An 18300-nucleotide genomic window follows, 5' to 3' on the forward strand; every position below is an offset into this window, starting at 1 on the left:
TACATTTCCTTTTTTTATAAAGTAAGCACATTCTTTAGGATAATTTATCAAAAACCGATACCAATAGATATAGTTAAGGTTAATTATAGTTGCGACAAACTTTGCCAGGGTCGGACGTAAATAACTACCTTTATATTTTGTTGTTTTTGCGGTCAGTACTAATACCTTTATATTGTTTGGCATAGTGCAAAAGTAAAATCAATTATTAAATAAAGAAAATATATGAAAAACACAGATTTCGTTCTTAAAGGGTGAGGAAAATTTTTTTATTTTTTGCAGACCCGGAGAGGAACATTTTTAACTTTTGCTTTCTTCATGCAGCGTGATATTTTCTCACAGATATACTAAGACCCAAATTTTGGAAATCTCTTACATTATGTTCTATATATTGCAGTTATATGGCAATAACACAATTCGAGGCGACAAATGCCCGTTTAGCGTTTCCCTGCTACGATGAACCAGCCAAACGCGCAACATTTACAGTGACCATTCGACATCATCCCTCATACAAAGCCTTATCGAATATGCCTAAGAACGAAAGTGCAAGCTCGTGAGTATCAGCATTTCTGAATTATTCGTCTAAGAAAAAAATAACTTATTTTCAGAAATGGTGTAACTATTTTCAATAAGACGAATGTGTCTGTCCCCACATATTTGATTGCATTCCATGTGTCCGATTACGAAGGAACTAAAGGTTCAATAAATTCAATACCACATCAGTTATATTCAAAGCCAGAAGGTGTTAGTCTTCACGAATTTACCCTACTAACAGGCATATTAGTTTTACAACATTTGTCAGATTATTACAATGTGTCATACGCTCTACCCCGAATGGTACAATTGGCAATACCTGACAAACGTGGCGCTACGGAGAATTGGGGCTTGGTAACTTATGATGAAAAATACTTACTCTATAACAGAACAACAGCAACGAAAAGTTCTCAAATGACCGATGCCAATATTATTGCGCATGAGTTCACTCATCAGTGGTTTGGTAATCACGTGGCGGTTAAATGGTGGACATATTTATGGCTAAAGGAAGGTTTTGCTACACTCTTTTCATATGAGGTGGTGGATGAGGTATGTAATTGTGTTTTTATACTCAGCGTGCTTTGCACACAAAGTATATTAACTTTGATTGGATAACGGTTGGTTGTACAGGTATAAAGGAATCGAGATAGATATAGACTTCCATATATCAAAATCATCAGGATCGAAAAAAGCCATGTCCGTCCGTCCGTCCGTCCGTTAACACGATAACTTGACTAAATATTGAGATATCTCCACCAAATTTGGTACATGACCTTATCTCGACCCAGAATAGATTGGTATTAAAAATGAGCGAAATCGGATAATAACCTCGCCCACTTTTTATATATATAACATTTTGGAAAACACAAAAACCAGGATTATTTAGTAAATAATACACCTAGAATGTTGAAATTTGATATGTGGACTGATATTGAGACTCTTGATAAAAATTTGAAAAAAATTGTAAAATGGGCGTGGCAGCGCCCACTTGTGATAAAATTAATTTTACAAATATTATTAATCATAAATCAAAAATCGTTAAACCTATCGTAACAAAGTTGAAGAAAAATTAGCGAAATCGGTTGCAGACCACGCCCACTTTTTTATAAAAGATTTTTAAAAGGGTCGTGGACGAATAAAATAAGCTATATCTTTGCAAAAAAGAGCTTTATATCAATGGTATTTCATTTCCCAAGTGGATTTATCACAATAAATAGCAAAAACTTCAAATATAAAAAAAAAATTGGTGTGGCACCGCCCCTTTTATGACTAAGCAATTTTCAATGTTTCGGGAGCTATAACTCGAAGAAAAATTAACGGATCGTAATAAAATTGGGTAGCCAAATTTTCCCTATAGCAGGAAATATTTCTGCAAAAATGAGCGAGATCGGTTAAGGATCGCGCCCACTTTTATATAAACGATTTTTAAAAGGGTCGTACACGAAAATAATAACCTATATCTTAGCGAAAAAGAGCTTTGTAACAATAGAATTTTACTTTCTAAATTGAATTATAACATTAAATTGGAAAACACAAACATTTTTGAAAATGGGTGTGGCACCGCCCCTTTTATGACTTAGCAATTTTCTATGTTTCGGGAGCCATAACTCGAAGAAAAATTAACATATCGCAAAGAAATTGTGTACACATATTTTCCTTATAGCAGAAAATATTTCTGTTAAAAATGGACGGGATCGGCTAAGGACCACGGCAACTTAGATATAAAACAAGTTTAAAAGGGTCGTAGACTAGAATAATAAGCTATTTATTCATTTATTTATTCATCAGTCTAGAAACTAAACAATTATACAGACCAAATATACCGACACTTAATTCACAGATATAATACGCGATATATAAAACATATGCAGTCATCGATTTAAAGTAATATTTAAACAGTATTTAATTAAACGCTTGACAATTTCAATTCGAAACTTAGAAGTAAGCAAAAGTTATGTTGAAACTAATTAACATAATACAGATCTGGCATCACCATGCGGTATAGACAAAATTGTCTCCACTCTATACTGTATCTATATTCCTTTTTCCTCTTTTTTCCCTTCCGGTGAATTATAATAAAAGAGAACACATTGAATTTAGACTCTGCGTTTAATTGCGACTTATATGGAATCCATCACAGGTTATGGGCCCAGCACGCTTCCACTGCGCCTAGGAAGTGCACATAAAGTCGCAACCGCAAAATTGAGTCTCTAAGTGTAATTCATAAAGCAGAATCGTAAGTTGAAATCTTTTCTTCAGTATACACGTATTCATTTTAACCTTCGCACGTTGGCGCACATCATTTGCCTTATGCAAGTACCCGAGAGCTTTCGAAAAGCTCATACCGTTTAACTGCGCACACGCCAAAAAAAAAAATAAAGTGTTATACACATAGAAAAAGTTCACTCCTTCGCAAGAACAAAATCAATCGCTAAAAACACAGAGCAAATTGAAAGCCAATAGAAGTATACAGAAAATTAGCACAGTTGTACGACTGACAGCCAACGAAAAGTAAAACAGAAGAAACAAAGATAATTACAAAGACATCATAGCAATCACAAAGTGAAGGTAAAAATATAGAAATAAAATAGAAGAAAAATATGAAAAACTTGGTGAAAAACTAAGCAAATGAAGAGTGAAGAAAACGAGGAACCAAAACAAAACAGCCAAGCAGAAGAAGGAAATCGTGAACAAATCGAACCTCAGCAAACATCAGTGTCAAATTCAACGCCAGTGCTGAAATCCAAAATGAGCTTTACGACAGTGAAAATTGAACCACTTTGCAAAGATAACTTTGACACCTGGAAAATACAGGTACAGGCTATTTTGACAAAAAATGATGCGTGGAAGTACGTGAATGGTAGCTGTGTCAAACTAGCGTCACCACCCGCAGCAGTTAGTGAATGGGAAGACAACGATGCCAAAGCAAAGTCTGACTTGGTGCTATCAATGAGCCCACCCGAATTGCAGCAAATAAAGCACTGTCGCACATCAAAAGACATTTGGGACAAACTGCATTCTGTTTATCAATCGCGCGGGCCAGCGCGAAAAGCTGTGTTACTTAAGTCACTCATACTGCACAAAATGTGTCCTAATGATGACATTCGGGAACATCTACGAAAATTCTCCGATATAGTCGACAAGCTAGTAGAAATGGATTTAGTTGTCATAGAGGAGCTTCTGACTGTCCTGCTCCTGTACAGCATTCCAAACGAATTTGAAACCTTTAGAATCGCCATCGAGTCTCAGGAAAAGCTACCGAAATTAGAAATCCTGAAAGTGAAACTGCTTGAAGAGTTTGAGGCATGCAACAGAAATGGCACGGCAACGCATGGAGATGTCTTATACGCGAACAGAAGCACCGGAAACAAGAAACCCAGCAATTATCAGCATTCAAACAATTGAGATCAAAAAGGGGCCACCTTTAAGTACGCATGCCATGCTTGCGGAAAGATTGGGCACAAGGCCAGGGAGTGCAAATCTAAGGCATTTAAAAACAAAGGTCAGAGACGAAACCAGAATGATTCAACGTGTAATGCAGAAGAGGTGGTTTTAGGCGCAAGCAACGTTCTGGCAAGTGACAAGTGGTGCCTCGATTCGGGTGCATCGTCCCACATGTGCTCGTCTAACGCGAAATTCCAATCCCTTGAAGAATCGACCGGCAAGACATTAGCTTTAGCCAAAAATAGTCTCACGAAAATAGCAGGCCACGGAATAGTAAAGGTCACGTCAAATACAGGCTGCAACGTTACACTTAAAGATACTCTATACGTACCGGACCTGCGTACAAATTTATTGTCAGTGTCAAAAATGACTCAACACGGTCTCGACGTAAAATTTACGGGAACAAAAGCCATCGTAACAAATAAATCGACAGGCGCAAAAGTTTTCATAGCAGAGCGTGAAAACAACTTGTATTACGTCGAAGAACAAGCTGAATCGGCAGCGTTAGCCAGCCCTAAAATAACGACGCTCCAGGATTGGCACGAAGCATTCGGCCACCTAAACGAAAAAGACCTCAAAGCAATCATCGAAAAAAGAAAAGTTCTCGGCGTCAACGCAAACACTAAAACGAGTTTAACAACGTATACTACCAGCATTCAGGGAAAGCAAGCTCAGCAACCATTTCAAAAATCGAACCGCACTACCAAAGACATTCTAGAGTTAGTGCACAGCGACGTATGCGGGCCCATGAAAACACAATCATTCGCAGGGTCGCGATACTTCGTCACGTTCATCGATGACAAGAGCAAATGGTGTACAATATATTTTTTGAAACACAAAAGCGAAGTCATAGATAAATTCAAAGAGTACAAAAGTTTGGTCGAAACACAGTCAGGTAAAAGAATAAAATGTTTGCGCAGCGACAATGGTACCGAGTACACATGTAACGCTATGAGAGACTTTTTGAAAGCCGAAGGCATACGGCAAGAGTTTACTATTGAGTATACGCCACAGCAGAACGGAGTAGCCGAGCGCAAAAACAGAACCATTTTAGAAATGGCTAGATGCATGTTAATCCAATATGGCCTCCCGCCGGCTTATTGGGCAGAAGCTGTCAACACGGCGAATTATTTGCGCAATCGTTGCCCATCGCAAAGTTTGAATGGTGAAGTACCATACAAAATATGGACTGGGAAGGCCCCACATGGTGGTTACTTACAAAAATTTGGCTGCATTACATACATGCTAGACAAAACGACGAACAAATGTAAATTTAAATCAAAGTCGATAAAATGCATATTCGTAGGCTATTCTGAAACGTCGAAAGGTTACCGCCTGTGGGATCCCAACTCTAGAAAGATACGTCGCAGCAGGGACGTCGTATTTACTTCGCAGAATAAGCCAGATACGTACGAGGAATTTTACACAAACGATATCGAAATGCAATTGCAACCGACACCGAATAAAACAAATACACAGATCGACGTATGTCCAACAGAGCAGCCACAACCAAACGAAGAAATAAAGGGTCCTCCTTCAGTAAACGACATCCGAGCAATGAAACGAGGGAGAGGTCGCCGAAAGAAAATACGGGCCAAGTCGCGTGGCAGACCACGGTTAGAGCACAACATGGTACCGGTCATCGAAATACCCTCGAGTGACGAAAGTTCGGCAAATGATGAAAATGCACAAATCGAAGATAGTCCTTATAGCACAGCATTGATACAAAGTACAGATCCAGGAAACCACGCAGAAGCACTCGCTAGTCCCGAAGCAACCGAATGGAAAAAGGCCATGCTAAAAGAATATCGCACACTTCTCGCAAACAATACATGGGAAATAGTAGATCGTCCTATTGGGAAGAAGGTCGTAGAATCAAAATGGGCGCTACGCACCAAATACAAGTCAGATGGAAGCATCGAAAGCAGGAAGGCTAGGCTTGTAGCGAACGGCTTCACCCAGAGAGCCGGTATTGACTATAGCGAGACCTTCGCACCTGTAGCCAGGCCTAACACTATCCGCTCAGTTATGGCCATTTCTGCAGAAATGGGTTTGGAAGTCCACCAACTCGATTTTGTAAGTGCGTACCTTAATGGAGCCATTGAAACCGAAATTTATATGACCCTGCCCGACGAATTGCATAAGGTAGTAGGTCACACGGAAAGCGCCAGATATGTTGAAAATAAAGTTTGTTTACTGAGAAAAGCAATTTATGGCTTGAAATAGTCAGGCCGACTGTGGTACCAAAAGCTGGACAATAAATTACAGAGCATGCACATGACGGCGTCAAAAAGCGATCCATGCCTGTACATACATCGCGAAAACGGCACCACTGCCCTAATCGCCATATACGTTGACGACCTGATTGTAGCCTCGAACAGTAGGCAAAAGTTAACACAAATAAAAGCTGAACTCGCCTCAACGTTTGAAATGAAAGATTTAGGCCCGATAAAGTTTTGCCTCGGAATCGAATTCAACCAATGCCTAAAATCGAACACTATTACAATGAGCCAATCGAAATATGTTGCACACTTACTAAAAAGGTTTGAGATGAACGACTGCAAACCAGTCAGTACGCCCGCTAACTCGAGCATAAAACTGTCTAAAGAAATGTCGCCAAAGACAGAAGAAGACGTTCGTTCTGCAAGTAAGTTGCCATATCAGAACCTAGTGGGATCACTTATGTATCTCGCCGTATCAACAAGACCAGACATCGCCCATGCAGTCAGCGTGTTAAGCCAATTTAATACCAGCTACGGAACAGCACACTGGGTGGCAGCAAAACGCGTATTGCGCTATTTAAAGGGCACACAAAATCACGGGATCTGTTATACTCGCACCACTGGTCCTTCATTAACGGGATTTGCTGACGCTGATTGGGGATCTAACGTAGACGACAGACGGTCATACACCGGCTTTGCATTCACATTAGCCGGCGCAGCCATTAGCTGGGAATCCAGAAAGCAACGAACCGTGGCTGTCTCGAGCACCGAGGCTGAGTACATGGCCATCTCCGACTCAACAAAAGAAGCCATACACCTGAAACGTTTGCTGAATGAAATATTGGGCAAAGACCAACCAGTAGTTATCTTCAATGACAACCAGAGTGCCGGCAAGTTAAGCAAAAATCCGATATTCCACAATCGCACGAAACACGTCGACATCCGTCACCATTTCGTCCGAGAAGCCGTCGAAAGAAAAGACATTACCATAAAATACATGAGCACAGAGGAAATGCCCGCAGATGTCCTGACAAAAACCTTGACTTCAAGCAAGCACCTCAATTGCGTTAAAAACCTAGGCATAAAACCAATCATTTAGAAACTTCGGAATTTTATGATTTATATACATATGTTTGTACAAATTGAATCAGTAAGCATAATGCAATGTAAAAAGTAACCTGTATGCATATGTACGTTTATCTATTTTAAATCAACTCATTGATGACGTCAGACCTGAGGGAAAGTGTTGAAACTAATTAACATAATACAGATCTGGCATCACCATGCGGTATAGACAAAATTGTCTCCACTCTATACTGTATCTATATTCCTTTTTCCTCTTTTTTCCCTTCCGGTGAATTATAATAAAAGAGAACACATTGAATTTAGACTCTGCGTTTAATTGCGACTTATATGGAATCCATCACAAGTTAAAATGTTGTAAATGTGTTAAAATGTACTCACTAAAGAGCTATTAAATAATAATTTATGAAATTGACAATAGAGCAAATTAATAGTAGATAAAATTTATACAGAATAGAATTTATACAGAATAAATAGTACAATACATATAAATATAATGATCACAACGCAATTTTGCAAACAAGTTTCAAGTAACTGGTACGTCATATTTGAAACAGAGCGTTGAACAGAATTATCACGGTTTAGCGTTCTTTGCTTCATCGCGGGTTCGAATCGAGCTCAAGGGCTAACAATAATTATTTTATCATTATTATTGTTATGATAAATTTTTTCTTAATTGAAAAAATTATTAAATTAGAACAGAAGAAAGAAAAAAATTATCATAACAATAATAATGATAAAATAATTATTGTTAGGCTTTGAGCTCGATTCGAACCCGCGATCTTACAAATCAGTAGGCCGATATAACAACAAAAAAAGTTCTTTGCTTCATTTCGAATTACAAATTTAATGTGGTTAAAAGGTATTCTTTAATACCAAGAAACGAGTCGCAGACGTCTAAATTTTTACAGTGTTTATTAAAATCATGACATAAACAACGAAGTGGTTGATGTATTTCATAACTCGATCTGCTACAAAAATTGATTGAAAATGTCTAGATGGCCTAATAGGAACGTTAAACTTAATTTCACCAACCAAAAATTGGACTACTTATCGAACCTCTTATTAATTTAACAATAAATAATACACCAAGCATCTCCCTGCGGCTCTGCAACGTGGGCAACTGTATTAGTTTGAACCGGATGCAATAGGGGGGGAAGATTTTTAGAAGGATCCCATGGTAAGTGTTTTAAAGCGAAAAGCAAAAATTGTTTCTAGACAGATTCCAGCTTGACAGAATGAACCTGATAACGCGGATTCTAAATTATTGAAGCGTATTCCAAAGTAGGCCTGACCAATGATATAAAAAGAGTTTTTGTAACGTATGGATCATTGAATGCTTTAGACCAACGTTTAACGAAAGCCAAAGTAACTTTAGCGCTATTCATTCAAGATTCAATATGAAATTTAAAATCCAGTTTTGGGTCCATTGTAACTCCTATATCAATAAAATTAGTGATTGCTTGATTACATAGTCGCCAATAATATAATCATGGGATTGGAAGGACCTCCTTGTAAAACAGGTGAACTTATATTTAGGTAGGTTTAGTGACATGGCGTTTACATTACACCAGTCAAGTAGACTATTCAGACCAGCCTGAAGACATGCCCTATCCACGGGTGAGCGGATAGGCATTATAAGTTTGCCATCATCAGCGTACATCAACGGCTTGCAGCACTTCAAAACACTAGGAAGGTCATTAATGAACAACAGGAACAAAACCGGACCAAGGTAGCTGCCGTGAGGAACACCAGAAGTTACGTTTATGAACCGAGACCAACAATTATTAAATATAACTGTTTTTTTTCTTTCCTTCACATAAAAAGGAACTCAAGATAGAAGCAATGGAGGAATTCCTAACCGATCAAGTTTGAATAAAAGTATAGAATGAGACACTTTATCAAATGCCTTACTAAAGTCAATATAAATAACACCAGCTTCACAATTAGTCTTAAAACTGTTGGATACAAAGATTGTAAACCCAAGCAAGTTGGGCACCATTGATTTACCCTTGAAAAAGCCATGTTGTGAAAAGTCAATTAATAAAGATACTCTAAAAGTAATCTGTTTTGTGATAATCCATTCAAATAGCTTAGGAATAGTGTTGAATTTGGCTATTCCTCTACAATTTATAACACACGTTCTGCTTCCATTTTTATGCAGTGATATAATGAATGATTCTTTCCACTTCTTGGGGAATATGCCTTGCTTCAGGGATGCATTGAACAAACAGGCTAGAGGTCGATAAAAGTATCGAGCACAAGATTTCAGCACTACCGACGGAATTTGATCCAGACCACTAGAGTAAGAAATTTTTAGATTTTCCAGATGAGTTAAAACATCATCAGTATATATATATGGGACTGCCTGGGAATCCAGAGGAGACAATCTGAAAGGATAATTCGATGGCGGGTAATCATGGGTGTTTGAATAATTTGATTCGAAGAAATCCGCAAAAAAATTAGCAATTTCAAAGCTGTCGTTGGAAATCTGATCATTGAGCTTCATTGTAGAAGGAAATCCTTTTATCTTCCTTTTTGAATTAACGAAGCTGTAAAATGACCGACGATGACTGTCAAAAATTTGGCTTTTAATCCTACTGATATAGTTCTTGTAACAAATTCTGTTCAATGTGATATATTTGTGACGTAAAATTGAGTAGGCGGCATAGGCCATTGATCCAGAAAGTTTGTAACGTTTGAATGAACGCGTCTTCTGATTTTTCAGGCGTTTCAATTCTTTAGTGCTCCAAGCCGATGATGATATAGCAGTTGTTTCGGACATAGGTAAGCATTTTTTAAATATTCCGTATACTACGTTACTAAAATGGGATATACTCTCATCAATATACCCGTAGTACTCAGGCCAATTTATTCTCGATATTTCGAGTATTACTTTAGACCAATTGGCTTTTCTAAACAGAAATCGGTGAGGGGTCTTTCGCACTACGTTGGAGGTACGCTCAGATAGATTGCGAGATTCCATAAACATCGCGAGAGCAGGATGATACACATCTTCAGGTAGGGAAAGGGGATCATATCGATTTACGAAACAATTTGAATCGTCTGAGAAAATTAAATCCAAGCATTTACCGAGTGTATTCTGAATGTTGTTAACTTGAAAAAGTCCAACATCTGCAACCTCGTTTAGGAAATGATAGTGGATAGTGCGAGAAGAAGTAGGGACTAGCTTCCCGTCGATAAGACTCCATGACACACATGGCAGATTAAAATCGCCAAGTACAGTGACAGAGTCACAGGCCCTGGTAGTACTGCACACAGATTTCACTATTGAGGAATGATTCAAATATAAGGAAATTTCAGATTGTGGGAGAATGTAGTAGAAAATTAACACACCTCCACCAGCTCTGGCCAGTCGGTCTTTTCTAAGCACTTGAAACGAACTCGATAAAACTTCAGCATTAAATACTGTTTAGCCAGGTCTCAGTAAAAACGAGTACGTCATAAGAACTCTCATGACTCAGTAGAAAAATTTCCGTTAGTTTGGTATTCAACCCCCTAACGTTCTGATAAAATATACTAAGTGAGATATTATTTACGTTTGATAAGACATAATTTAAGTTTGTACCACTTCTGGAGTGCTGCCTGGCAAGTTTTTTGGGGTATTTAAAGTAGCGCGGTCACGGTTCGACTTTCTAGTAAACAAATGCACCACAGAGTGTTTTGGCCAGAAAGTAGAATCGAGTACCCTATCAAAAAATTTGTCAGGAACTAAGATTCTGAAAGAAGATTTCTCTCTCGCAGATTTAAAATTAAACTTATAAACATGAATATTGCTGTTAAGTTCAACACCAAGCTTGGAACAAACGTAGTTAGATATATCAGCTTCCGTCAGCGATGCGTGGAGCCGTGATTCAAAAATGGACCTACGGGGGGAACAGAAGTCACCTCCCTAGGAGCACCAGGTTCTAAAGCAACCGATTCAGAAACAGGGGCTGTGATAAGGGCTGCAAGTGCGGTTGTTGTTACAGCAGCCGAATCATTACCAGAATTGAGTTGAATAGCAGGAACATTAACAGCATCAGAATCATCAGCATTAGCAGAATTAGTACTGTTGCCAACAGCATTCGCTTTGTTTGTTCTTACGAGACATTGCAATGTTAGCAGCAGCACTGGTGTTAACAGTTGTATTTGGAAAATCATCAGTATTAACAGGTGCTGTCAATCGTTTAGCATAAGACATTTGTGTATTGAAATCACGCGAAAGAGTTTTGAATCAATGCTGTTTCACTTATAAAGTTTTATTGTAAGAGGAAATGTGGAGAATTTTTTTTTTTTTTTAACGGGTGGTGCCACGTTTTATGTAGAAAAGTAATTTATCTGAAATGAAATGTACAATTGAAGCTCACGCTGAGTACATAATGTTCGGTTACACCCGAACTTAGACACCTTTACTTGTTTGGAAGTATCTTTTACAATTAAGTATGAACTTATTCGACTATTTTCATTTTCGACCTTGCATAACAGCTTTTCCCCGAATGGGATGTTTATCAGACAATGCATACGAACCAATATCAATCAGCACTGATAAATGATGGGAGGGGAACTGTCGCTCCAATGACTCATTACGCTCAAACTCCGTCAGAAATAGCAGCACGTTATGATATATCATCTTATGCCAAACCCGCGTGTGTACTTCACATGTGGCAGCATGCTTTGGGCAGAAAAGTCTTTCGTTCGAGTTTGAATAAATATCTAACCGATAAGTAAATACTCGACAAATTTTGTTCTATCGTATAATTTCAAGTATTATATAAACGACTGATACTCTTTTTATACTCAGTGCGTTCAGTTCTACCGAGGAATGGCATCTATTTGCGGCAATTCAGAGTGCTGTAGATGAGCACAAACTGCCCATTCCTGCAATCATCGAAGTTATGTTTCCCACATGGTCTCAACAGTCTGGTTATCCATTGCTCACAGTGTTACGTAACTACACCTCGAAAACATTTACCGTAACTCAAACTGCATACAATGAAAATAAAACAAATATGTCATCAAAAAAATACTACATCCCGTTGAATTACGCCACCACATCAAGGGCTGACTTCCGTAATACCACTGCTACTCACTACCTTCTAAATACTAAAGAAATTGTTATAGCCGATAATGAACTTGATGGTGACGACTGGTTAATTTTAAATAAGCAATCAACCAGCTACTACCGAATCAACTACGATGATAAAAACTGGAATCTTATAGTTCAGGGTCTGATAGATCGTCCGAATAGAATACATCCTCGCAATCGGGCTCAAATATTGTATGATGCCTACACATTTGTGTCCACTAATAGGCTACCACATAGTATTCTTTTAGAATTAATGGCTTATCTACCTGGCGAGGATCAGTATGCTCCTTGGTATGCTGCTTACACAATTTTAACTACGTACAATGCCTACCTTAACGGTGACTCCGACTACAGCGAGTTTAAACAATATGTTGCATTACTGGTAAGCAATATTTACGAAAAATTAGGCGTTAATGAAGTTCCCGGCGAACAGCTCCTACGTAAAATTACCAGAAACAGAGCAGTAAATTTAGCATGTTTAGTTTCTGTGGAGAATTGTCTCAGTGATGCCAATAACAAGCTCAAAGCACTTATCAACAATGGTGTTGCCATTGAACCAAATCTCAGCGAGCAAGCCTATTGTAACGGACTCCGTAAATCCAGTGATAATGATTACAATTACTTTCTCAATGATTTTCTTAATTCGAAGGATACAAGTTACCGCTCCTACTTGCTGAGTGCATTGGGCTGTTCTCAAAATGCGACACAATTACTAAAGTTCTTAAGTAGCTCCATCAATCTGAGTAACTCATTGACCGATGAAGACCGCACCTCCATATTGAGCAATACTTATTCAAAAAGTGCAGAGGGGTTGTTAGTAAGTATTGATTTTCTTAATGACAACTGGAAAGAATATGGCAAACTATATGTCTATACGGATAACACCAATCCACTCAGCAAAGACGTAGTTGGTATGGCTAACTATGTGAATAATATTGAGCAGAAGAAAAAGGTAAGCAAGTGTTATAATAGAGACGAATTACATATATAAATGAAATAAAATGAAAACTTTATAATATTATATTCATTTTCAGATTCTCGACCTGGTAGATACAATTAAGACCAGCAGTATGGCAGAACCAAATTTGGAGAACAAAGTCAGGGCAAATATGAAAGTCAACTTTGATTGGCTTGATAAAAATCGTGAACCAATCATATCATATGTCAAGCGTCATCGTTCGAATGAGAGTACAACACTTAGAACAGCGAGTTTTTGTGTATTAATGACGCTTACTTTGATATTATCAAGTTTTTTATAGAAAAATGCTAATTAATTTATTATTTATGTATAAAAAGATCAAAATGCTGATGAAAGTCAATCGTTAAGTCCTCAAAAAATGTTCCATTGATTTTGTTTTTTTTTTTTTTTTATATTACAATAAAAATATATCATTCCCTTGAAACCGTGTCATATTGGAAAAATTAAAAGCTAAACTAGTGACTTATTATATGGGCATTTCCACGGTAACGGACGCAACATTTGCACGCTGCGTCCAATACAAAGAAGACAAAGTAAAAGTTTATATATATTGATATTGTTTTAAAGGGCTATGAAAGTGCTAGACTTTAATATATACGGGAAGGATATTTTGCAAATAAGTACGTAGTTATAAGCAATTATAAAGTGATACGGACGCGACAAATATAAACGGTTTTTTTGAGGCGCATTCAGAAATATACAAAATACAGCAAATTAAGGATTTTTATATATATACAATATATATGTTAATAAATGCGAACGGATGACTGTTATTCGTAGGTTTATGAAATATGATAATTTTCTCTTATTTTTTTTTAATTGAGTATAGAAGGAATATGGACGCGACATAAATGACACGACAAAATTTCCATTAGCTAGGAAATAGAATTTTTTTCATTATAACACTTCAATTTTATTGAAAATAAAAACTCAAGTAACATTATAGTAAAAACGACTTAAAAAATTTAGAAGAAAGTTATTAGTTTTTGGTATGGTCTATTTTAATTATATTCTTTAAGGAATAGGCGGTCCGAGCAACTTCAATAAATTTACTGTCGAAATGTGAAAACCAATGCATACTTTTAACTCCTTTGATATTTGGAACATTTTGCCATAACTCTGACAGTTGATTAGAAAAACTATCAATTTGAGATATACAAAATGTTAACTCCATCAATGTTGTTCTTGGCACATTAATAGAAGCATAACGCATAAGGCATCAGAATGATATTTCTTGCTTTAACGATTTGCCAGACTTTTCGTTTAACTACGGCACCTATTCCGTCTACAGCACCTTTGCCATGTGAAGTGGCGAAAAAATTCCACTCTAAGATTCCGCAATGAAATTCAGCTGCAAGTCACTTTCGGAAACTGTCGCCATATGTTACCTGCCAAGATTTGTTCTTGGAGGGCGCCGCCTCCATATCGTCGCCTTATTAAGTCCTTTCATCACTATGTTAAAGGCCTGGTGGTCGTCGTCGCCACACTTTGATTACCATCAAAATTTTAATACAAAACTCGTGCCCGATTTAATAATTATTTGGATGAACACGTCCGCAGTCATTGTAAACTTTACCAAGTAGCGCAACTAACAGCTGATCGCTCAAAATTTGCACACGCACACAAACATCACTAATAGCCATATTACGGAAATCTTGGGGAAATTGAAGTTAATTTTTTAAACATACATAAAATGTTATAATTTTAGAATATTAGCATCTATGTAAGGTGTCATTGCAGTAATTAAAAGAAAATGTTTGCTTATACTCAAGTATTTAATTATTTCTTCTAAATTTATCTTTAATATTGATGCAATGATTGATCCAATGCAACTCTGGTCTGCCTACTGTTCTTCATTCCACTCCATTCGAGTGCCTATTTTCACGGCCTGCGAGTGCCTTCCACTCTATTCGCAACATAACCTCGAATTAAACTGCCAAACTATATAGAAAACAATGTCCGCAGTAAAGTGAGATGCAAATTATAATGATGGCGGTGAAACATGAAAATGACGATTGGAAATGGTGGCTCGGCATTTTCATGTTTCACCACACACATATACCCTTTTCACTCTTACATGTTATATTACAGCAGTTGAATGCATAACGTATATACAATCTTTTATTCTGTCTGGCAAGATGCACTGTTCACAATGACACATCTTGTATTGTGAGCAACGATGTTGATTTATAAAAGATAATCTGTGGGATTTTACCCTTACATCACCCTTTTTGGGGAAAAGAAGAATTTACAAAGTGATCAGTTTTGTCACATTCTTCCTGCCCATAAACTTATAAAAATTGTTGCGAAATAACGAATAAACGAATATGTTTACAACATATTAGGGTGTTCCTCCCCTTTTGGATTCGTTAGTTTGGAACCATTTTTATTACTAATTAAAAAAGATTTTATACTTAGAATACTCAAATTGTAGTTGCATTTTTGTAGTTTATTGTAATTTAAATAAAAGCTATAAATATTAATAACATTTTACTTTACTATAATATATGTTGAATGTTTCTTTGTAAGTATTTATGTTTTATAGATTCAATTCAAAGTTTTACATTTCTATTATATATTAAATATGTATTTTTTGTGTTATGAACAATTTTTATGAAATAAGTTTTTTTTCTCTTTGAATATACAAAATTTGTGTTATTTTCTTTTTATTTTTCAGTTTTTGAGCCTTCGTGGCTGCGTAAAAGAAATTTTGGATTTATTTTTCAATCAAATTTAAAGTTTTATCGAAGTATTAAAGTAATGTTTATCTTTATGTACTACATTTTCTTTGTTTTTAACTTCATCGAAAATAATTACATTAGGATCGTTAATTTTAGTTATAATAAACCGACCTTGATAAATATTTTCGTGTTTATGATGTGGTTCTTTCCGCAAAAGTACTTTATCTCCGATTTTGACAACTAAAGGACGTGCCGTTTTATCATACAGGTTTTTACTTTGTAACTTATATTTATTTATTAGATTTTGTGCGTTTTCTGCATCCTAAACTTAACTTCTTTGGCATAGTTTTCGACATTATAAATTGGGTAAATTTTTTCTTTTGTCAATTCATTAGTCAAAGTTGCCTTTTCGCAAAAACTAACTCGAAAGGAGAAAAATGATTGTCGCAAACTGTGCTACTTTAGTATTGTGTAGGAAAGTAAAGTATTTTAAATAAACATCCCAATAAGAAAAAGTATCTTTCAAATATGCACGTAAGTATTCATTAAAAACTCTATGATTACGTTCAATTTTACCAACAGTTTCGTGATGGTATGCAGTTGAAAAATTATGTTTAATATGTAAAAGTTTGGTTAATTCTTCGAATAATTCATTTTAAATTCTGCACCTAAATCTGATTTTATGGCATTCATTGTGCCGTATGTCAAAATGAATCCTTCAAAAATTGCTGAAGCGATTGTTTTTGTCGATTTTTCTGACATAGCGACTGTTACCAGGTATTTAGTCATGTCGCAAATCATGGTAAGTGCGAACTTGTTACCATATTTGGACTCAGGTAGGGGCCCTATTGTGTCAATTACTAGTATATCGAATGGTTTACAAGAAGTTGGTGTTAAAATAACTTTTCTTTTGTTTTAGGTTTAATCTTGTTTAAAAGACAATCCTTACAACTTTTGATAATAAAATTTTGTTCGTAGTTTTGCGTAAAGTCTTTTCATTCCGCAATGTCCACCAGAAATTGGATCATTATGGTAAATTTTCATTAGCTTTAATTTTGTATCTTCATCTGTTACTGTCTCCACTGGATCTGTTAAAATAATTTCTAATGATTTTAAAATTTTATTTCCAATATTTTTGAAATTTGTAATAGTATAATGTTCGAACAAAATATCATTTTTAGGCCATTCAATCTGCTTAATTTTGCGTTTGCCGGCTTCTGATTCAAGCCTCGAAAGTAATTTCTCTAAAGTCATTATTTCGTTAACAAGCTCAAAACTAAGTAACTTGAGTTTCTTATGTTTAATATGCGCAAAAATTCTTAAACTTGTTGTTTTATTAATTTTATCGTATGTAATTTCAGATCTTATCCGTGGAACTTTTTGCGAAAGATGAAATGAAAATTTGTCGTAGACATGTAAAGTAAGTTGTTTTTCGTCGTTTTTGTGGGTTTTCCTAGGAAGATTATTGTCGTTTTGCCGTTTTGTCATTGATCTTGTCTGTACGACTAAAATTGTTTTGTTCGATTTTTTAATCTCATCCATAGTGATGCGCGATAGTGCATCAGCACCAACGTTTGATTTACCCTTAATATATACAATAGTGAAATTATATTCAGCTAGTTCTAGTCTTATTCTTGAAAGTTTTGAAGATGGGTATTTTTTATTTAATAAGTATACTAGAGGTCTAGGATCTGACTTTACAATAAAATGGGTGCCATAAACGTATGGTCGAAATTGCTTGATTGCAAAGTAAATAGCTAAAAGCCCCAATTGCTAAATGCTTTAGAAGCGAAACAAATTGGTAAATCGCTGCCTTGCTGTTCTTGACTCAAAATAGCGCCACATCCCGCTGTTGAAGCATCAACGGTAATAATGAATTTTTTAGTAAAATCTGGATATTGAAGTAATTTTGGTGAAAGTAACGCTGCTTTCAAAGATAAAAATACCCTTTCGCAATCTACATTCCATACAAATTCAACTCTTTTTCTGCTTAATCGATTTAGAGGCGCTATCAGAGACGCACAATTAGGTATAAACCGTATGCAATAGTTTGCAAACGCGACGAATCGCCGTACCGCGTCTTTATCATTTGGTTTTGTATACTTTTTAATTGCGTTTATTTTGGAGTTGTCTGGCAACAAACCCTTGGCTGAACATTTATGACCTAAAAATGTAACCTTTGGTCGTAAAAAGTTGCATTTATTTGGGTTAAGTTTGAGATTGAAAGACCTACAAGTATCGAAAACTTTTGAAAGATTTTTAATGTGGTGT

General features: G+C 36.3%; 1 protein-coding gene across 1 annotated transcript in view; it reads left to right on the forward strand.

The window, feature by feature from the left end:
• The window catches only part of LOC137237142 (aminopeptidase N-like), a 35285-nt gene extending 19524 nt beyond the window's left edge, over nucleotides 1-15761 (forward strand). Inside the window, exons 2-6 of the mRNA XM_067760438.1 lie at nucleotides 395-550; nucleotides 606-1080; nucleotides 11769-12007; nucleotides 12085-13321; nucleotides 13404-15761. Of these exons, the coding sequence (XP_067616539.1) occupies nucleotides 395-550; nucleotides 606-1080; nucleotides 11769-12007; nucleotides 12085-13321; nucleotides 13404-13628 (2332 nt within the window). The 3' untranslated portion in view covers nucleotides 13629-15761. The remainder of the gene's footprint in view (nucleotides 1-394; nucleotides 551-605; nucleotides 1081-11768; nucleotides 12008-12084; nucleotides 13322-13403) is intronic.
• The last annotated feature ends 2539 nt before the right edge of the window (nucleotides 15762-18300 follow it).

This window comes from Eurosta solidaginis, chromosome 1, assembly GCF_040869045.1.
Source record: "Eurosta solidaginis isolate ZX-2024a chromosome 1, ASM4086904v1, whole genome shotgun sequence".
In the NCBI taxonomy this organism is placed as follows: domain Eukaryota; kingdom Metazoa; phylum Arthropoda; class Insecta; order Diptera; family Tephritidae; genus Eurosta; species Eurosta solidaginis.